General features: G+C 36.5%; 1 protein-coding gene across 1 annotated transcript in view; it reads left to right on the top strand.

Moving 5' to 3' along the window:
* LOC146999866 (RNA-binding motif protein, Y chromosome, family 9-like) overlaps window positions 1-5639 on the top strand; it is a 9339-nt gene extending 3700 nt beyond the window's left edge. The window contains exons 4-9 of the mRNA XM_085834395.1: window positions 1-168; window positions 1738-1890; window positions 2680-2788; window positions 4162-4242; window positions 4986-5074; window positions 5256-5639. The exon at window positions 1-168 is cut by the window's left edge and continues 10 nt beyond it. Coding sequence (XP_085690521.1) covers window positions 1-168; window positions 1738-1890; window positions 2680-2788; window positions 4162-4242; window positions 4986-5074; window positions 5256-5569 — 914 coding nt within the window. The 3' untranslated portion in view covers window positions 5570-5639. The remainder of the gene's footprint in view (window positions 169-1737; window positions 1891-2679; window positions 2789-4161; window positions 4243-4985; window positions 5075-5255) is intronic.
* Window positions 5640-6921: the final 1282 nt, after the last annotated feature.

Genomic DNA, 6921 nt, shown 5'->3' with positions numbered 1-6921 from the left:
GAAAAAGAATTAAAGTAAAACAAGCCAGGAGACCATTATCACTTGAAAGTGGTAGTAAGAGGAGACCACCATCCTTTTCAAGAACCAGAGGTGCTTCAAGAATTCTGATTTGTGGAAGAGGAGGAAGAAGCAGAGCAAGAAGTCGTCCTTCATGTGAAGGGAATTTGGGTAACTTTCATAGTGGAAGCAGTGTGACTGAAGTAGAAACACTACGACTTTTATTTAACATTCTCATGACTAGAGCAGTTACCTTTAATTAGAAAAATTAAAGGCACTGTATGGTTAGTGTAAATAACAGATGTCTTAATTTAAAATTGAATTTACACCAGAGTGTAAATTGCAAAAGTGTTCTTTTAAGACATTAAGTATTTGTCCTTATATAGTCAACAGAATTTCTGCAAAACTTGTTTTATGTGCATTGCTATTTTGCCTCTGTGTCTGTATGAAGGTTTCATATCCTAGAGTTACATGTTTTAGCTGTCAGTGAATTGAACACAGGTCCTCGGGAGAACTTCAGTACCCCTACACTGAGCAGCCAGATTTATTTCTAATCTTGTTTTTTAGTTTTGTACTTTAGAGGCCAGTATTGAATGTGAGTTGTAATTCTAACTATTTGGGAAGTTAAAACTATACCAGTTAGAAAAGAAAATTGCCTTAAAGTGTCCAGAACTCAGAAGTACATTTCAAATAAAAAGAATTCATCAGACAATACTTATTGTTGTATATTTATCTGGAAACTGTTCATTTCTTCTTTTGATGGCAGTTTGTATATAAGCCTATTGAACACAAATATATCCTCCTAGAATTATCTAAACCTTGCAGCGTTCAAGACTGTTTCAGACTCTGGAAGAGTTTAAAAGAAACAGAAATTTTTAATGTTAACTTTTTTACATGTTAACTTTTGATGTATGATGAGAAGATGACGACACATTAGGATGCTTTATAGGCAATGGTCAAGAGTATTTTATTACTTTTGAAAATAAATTCATATTTTATTTTTATAAAATCTATAATTTTTTGTATTCACCAACATTAAATATCCAAGTAAGGGCTGTTAGATGAGATAGGTGATATTTCTGAAGTAGACTTACATTTTATAATGCTCTCCAAATGATCTAAATGGTTAAATCTAAGTTTTTATTCTCACCTGTATGAAAATACACACTTTATTCATAATTGGACACTAGATGTATATTGATTTTTTAAGCTAAAATGATTATAACATACTTAATTATGAATACTTAATATTCATAGAGAGTCCTAATTTGTAAATTATAATAATTGTTCAGCATGTCTATGTATTAGTACTATTATATAAAATTTCTTATGTTTTTGGTTGATATTTGGGCTTATATTTGCATGACAGTTTATTTCATAGAGGTATCTTGCAAAGTATTGAGACAAGAAATATATAAAAATCTGCTTTCTAATAATGAAGTGATTATTTTCTCTGAAATTTAGATATATTTAATTGGCAGATTTTTGTTCCCTTTCACGCCAGTTCTCTGTCATTTCTTTAAACACAGTGTAGTGTTCAAACTATGCTATAAATGTTAAAGCCATCTTTACATACTGTTTGAATTCTAGTTACAAAAGGAAATAGTAAATTTTACCAATTTAGAAAAAGTACTAATTGCTGAGAATACAGTATTGTTAAAGGAAGATTTACAAGTGATGATTAGAACTTACTCATTGAAGTATTGATTCCCTTTAGCTAAGATGTTTCTTTAAATACAGGTGGTGATAGATATACTCCTAATTTCAATGTGAGTTCTTCTGGGAGATACTTTGCAGTTAAAAGAAGTCCATCTTCAAAAAGGGATGGTCCTCCTTCTAAAAGATATGCAACTTCTGCTCTGACAAGAAGCAATACTGGACTGAGAGGACAAGGTAAAAACATGCCAAGCAGACATTTTTGTGGAAATGCAGTTAATAATGAATGAGAAAAGTCTAAACAATTGCCTATGAGTTTTTGACCATCACAGTCTTAGAAGACACACGCACATGCACAGGCATACGTATGTAGGAAAATTTTACATTTGTAGATCTATCCAAAGATTTTAGCCAGAACGATACTGAAATTTGACAGCCTAACAGTAGTGGTGCACGCCTTTAATCCCAGCACTTGGGAGGCAGAGGCTGACAAATTTCTGAGCTTGAGGCCAGCTTGGTCTACAGAGTGAGTTCCTGGACAGCCAAGGCTATACAGAAAAACACTTTCTTGGGAAAAAAAAGAAAGGAATGAAGGAAGGAAGGAGAGGAGAGGAGGAGGGAGGGAGAGAGAGAGAGAGACGGGAAAGAGAGAGAGAAAAGAAGGAAGGAAGAAGGAAAGAAAGAAAAAGAAATCTGAATATTAGTGTATTGAGGTTTTATAAAATCAACATAATTAAGCATGTTGTAAGAAAAATTTGAGTAAAGACCATTAAAATACAAAGTTGTGAAATATGAATTACGAGAGAGATTCGTGCATAAAATAAGAGGCAGATTGATGCTTGATTACACTGACAACAGTATGTTTATATTGCATTTGTGAAGTAGTTTACCAATACAGCTTCATTAAAGAATGAAGTATGCCTTGTAAAAGGTATTTTGCAGAGAAAAGTCCAGTGTTTTTATTACTACTTTGAACCATCTGCAACTTGAAATACTTGTATAGTAATTTTTAAACTTAATGTCCAGAACCACATCGAAGAGAGATTTCTAGAAATATGCCAAGAGGAGAGCAAGCATCTTCCAGAAGAGATGAGTATCCATTACCAAGGGATTATGGCCAGTCTTCTAATGATAGGTAAAGACAAAATAGCAGAATGTTTAAATTTCCCATTGTTGAAGGAAAAAATGCTTTAATTACTGTACTTAGTATCATACAGGAACATTCTATGTAGTGTCAAAACCTTTTATATCCGTTCTCATTAAGACTGTTTTCCAAGGCTAGTGAGATGGCTTAACAAGTTGAGTAACTTTCATGAGACCTAAGAGGATGTCCAAATGCCACAACATCTTGGGAAAAAAACAAAAAAAAACAAAACAGGTTTTCTGGGTTCTATATACACAGTGAATAAATAGATAAATGCATACAACATTTTCTGCAAATTATCTTCTAGGATGAGAAAGGTGGTTCAGTTGTCCAAGTATTTACTTCTTAAGACGAAGACCTGTATTCATATACTCAGAACCAATGAAAAAGTTAGGCATAAAACCTATAATCTCACCTGTGTTGATTAATCAACTCTTATGTTGGTTGGAAGACTCTCATGGGTCTGACAGCAGTACATGGAAAAATTTTAGGACAGTTAGAGACACTGTTCAAATAGAATGTGGAATGTACCTGAGAACCAACATTTGAGGATATCCTTTGAAATTCACGCTCATTTCCTATGTCTGACTAATCTCAAAAGTATACTACCTACTGTAGTACACAAAGTAAATACCTTCCAATTATACAGTCAGTTTCAATTCTGTAAATACAGAGAGGATATCAATGGAAGCACAGTTAACTGTATTCTTATTTGAGCTACATAGTTTTCAGATTTAATCCTTTTGTAAGGTTTAATCTTTTTTCAGATTTATTTACTGTATTTTATGTGAGTACACCATTGCTCTCTCAGACACACCAGAAGAGAGCATCAGATCCCATCTTATGAATTAATTTTATTTAATATTTATTAATTATGTATATTAATTACATATTGTGTTCTCATGTATGTCATTTTAAAGCCACGATTTTGTGTTGTAGCGGTGCTAAGGACATTCATATACGGTTAATAGAGCTCTTATTTTCAGTTAGTTTAAGTGTATTGCAGTTGAGGTGCTGGGCAATATGGTAATGTAGTATATAGAACCCTTTTACATTCCTGTCAGTGATGGTCAAAGTTTTAATTTTTATGAAGTTTCTTCCTCTCCAAATACTGCATCGTCTGCGTTTGTTAAATTTTAGCAAGCCTAATAGCAGTATTTCATTAGCATATTTGATGGAGTAGCATTCATGTATCCAAGTTATGTTCCGGATCATTGTCTGAGCTTACTTGGAGAAGTGCCCATTGATATTTTTCCAGGTATCCTGGATTCACTGGCCAGTTAGCTAATTGGTCAGTTCTAGAACAGTGAGAAACTCTCACATAAAAGTTTGGATGGTTATTTTTAATTTCTAATTTATTCAAGGAAATACACATCAACATCTAGGGGATACTTTGACTATGGCAATTACCGCTCTCGGGAAGATCATGCATCTAAAGTCTTCAGGTATTACAATTTCTTTATTCTCTATTCCCTCCCCTTCTTTCCCCTACCCTCCTCTCTGCCTGCTTGCCTGCCTGCCTTCCTTTCCTTTTCTTTTCCTTTCCCTTCCTTTCCTTTTCCTTTTTCCTTTCCTTTTCCTTTCAGTTTCCCTCTCCCTCTCCTTTCTTTCTCTCCTTTCTTTCTTTCTTTCTTTCTTTCTTTCTTTCTTTCTTACTTCCTTTCTTTCTTTTTCTTTCTTTCTCTCTTTCTCTCTTTCTTTCTTTCTTCCTTCCTTCCTTCCTTCCTTCCTTCCTTCCTTCCTTCCTTCCTTTCTTTCTTTCTTTCTTTCTTTCTTTCTTTCTTTCTTTCTTTCTTTCTTTCTCTCTTTCTTTCTCCCTCTCTCCCTCCGTCCCGCTAACCCTTTCTCCCTTTCCCTTTCTCTCTTTTCTTCTCCATATCCCTTTCTCCCTTTTCCCTTTTTCCGTTTTCCTTCTTTCCCTTTCCCTTTTGTTCTTTCTCTTTTTCACCTCCCCTCCCCTCCCCTCTTTTTTCTTGTCCTCTCCTCTCTCTCTCTCTCTCTTCTTTCAACAGGATTTCTCTGGGTAGCCCTGACTGTCCTGGAAAGTCACTTTGTAGAACAGGCTAGCCTCAAACTCAAAAATCTGCCTGCCTCTGCCTCCCAAGTGCTGGGATTAAAGGTGTGTGCCGCCACCACCCGGCAAAACTGTTAGTTCTTATGTTAACTAAAACTTCCTTTTAAAACTTAGTGAGCATGCTGGCTATCGTGGAGGACGTGATAGAGATTTCTCTGAATATTTAAGTGGAAATTCATACAGAGATACATATGGAAGTTATGGTAAGAGTTCTATTTTACTTGGTAAATAAATGCCATCTTAATGAATTTTACACATACAGAGAAAAGTAACATGGGTTATACATTAATTAGGTGGTTGGAGTATTTGCTATTCCAGTGTTCTTAACTGATTAAATGTACAGCCTTAAAGCTGTTTTCTTACTTGGTCATTTATATACTTCAGGAAGCTTCCATGAGGCACCATCTGCAAGAGGTGGAAACAACCGCTATGATGACTATAGCAACTCACAAGATGGATTTGGTGGAAGAGGAGAAACATACACAAGCAACCGAAGTAACATATATTCAAGTGACTATGAATGTAGTGGTAGACAAGAAGTGCTTCCACCTAGAGATAGGGAATACTTTGAGCGTGAGGGCAGACAAGTAAGAGGGCATTCACCTAGGGATAGGCTGTATAGTGCATCTCATGAATCATACAGTAGTAATACCAAGATTTGGGGGATCCCATGGAGTTCATGGAGAAAGCAGATATAAAGTGGAGGCAGGTACTAAAGTCTTAAGTTGTGTACCACACATTATTTCTAAGAAGAAAAATAAGATGTTATTCCTATGTTCTCTAAATGTTAAAAGAAATATGTTGATTTAGGAGATAAGGCAAATATTAAGTTTTACTGCATTACCCGAATACTGAAATACATTGGTTGGGGGGAAAGTGAAATAATGACTAACTTCCCATCCATGAATTCTTCTTCAATGTAAAACAAGAAAACTTTAACTGTTCCAAAATGATTCTTTGTTAAGATAGCCTTGTTATTGTTAAAGTAGAATTTACCAGTAGAGATTATTTGCATAGTCAAAAAAAAATCTGTCAATAAAAATTAAAGCAAAGCCATTGTCTCATTTCGTTGTTGAGTACCAAAGTATTCCCTCCTTATTTTTGATGGCTTTTCCTTCAGCAGTGAATAAGCCCATCTATGTCTCCCTTTTCCAGTTTTCAATCCTGGGTTAGGCCCTTTAGTTGAGCTTTGTGGGCTGAAGTTCCTGGCAGCAAAGCAGTTGTCCAAATAACAGAGTCCAAGCCCATTACCGCTGCCCCTGCAGACCTGATTCCATTCTGGATGACGCTGCTCCTATCCATTAAGTATATTCATCCCTCATCTGACCAGAGTATGTCAATCAAGTCTTCCCTGACATTCTGGATGTATCCCAGAACTATAGAGCAATCATGCTGCACATCTGAGGGTGGATCAGATAGCAGGGTGGCTGGCTTTAGGGCAGAGAGTGTATTATAGCTTATGCGAGGGGAATTCAAAAGTAGAGCTTGAAAGTGCACCAGTCTGGCACACTGGCTGGGTGGATTCCAGAGGGCCCCCTCAATAGCATTGGGGGTGGTGATAAGTTCCTGCCATGTGGTTATTTTGTCAGCATCCTTGTCTTGCAGGCCATCCTTGGGCCACCGGGTCCAGCTTCTTAGATAAGTAAGCCAGAGATCTTTTCTATAGTCCCAAGGTTTGGGTGAGCCACCCCCTTTTCTATCCCCTTTCTCTCATCCATATACAGGTGGGAAGGTCAGGCATCTCCAATAAGGCTCTTCTTAGAGTCTTAAAAGCCATGTCCATCTCAAGGGTCCATTCTATTTTGTCTTCTTGGCCCTGGGAGTCCTCATATAACAGTTTGGCTAACTCAGTGAACCCTGGCACCCGAAGTCTTCAAACCCATCATATCCCAGAAATTTCTGTACTTGCCTATGGGATATGTAACTGGGATGTTAAGTTTGGTGTGTTCCTGGTGTATGACAGCATGTGTTGGTCAGTCCCCTTTGAATATGTAGGTGACCTCATGTTGACAAAGCTGGGCCTTCTTAGCCAAGTTGACTCTGTTCCTGT

The sequence above is a fragment of the Mus caroli genome, unplaced genomic scaffold (assembly GCF_978045245.1).
Source record: "Mus caroli unplaced genomic scaffold, Mus_caroli_1 scaffold_34, whole genome shotgun sequence".
Taxonomy (NCBI): domain Eukaryota; kingdom Metazoa; phylum Chordata; class Mammalia; order Rodentia; family Muridae; genus Mus; species Mus caroli.
The sequence above is the reverse complement of the archived record's forward strand: the minus strand, read 5'-3'. Positions and strand labels throughout refer to the sequence as shown.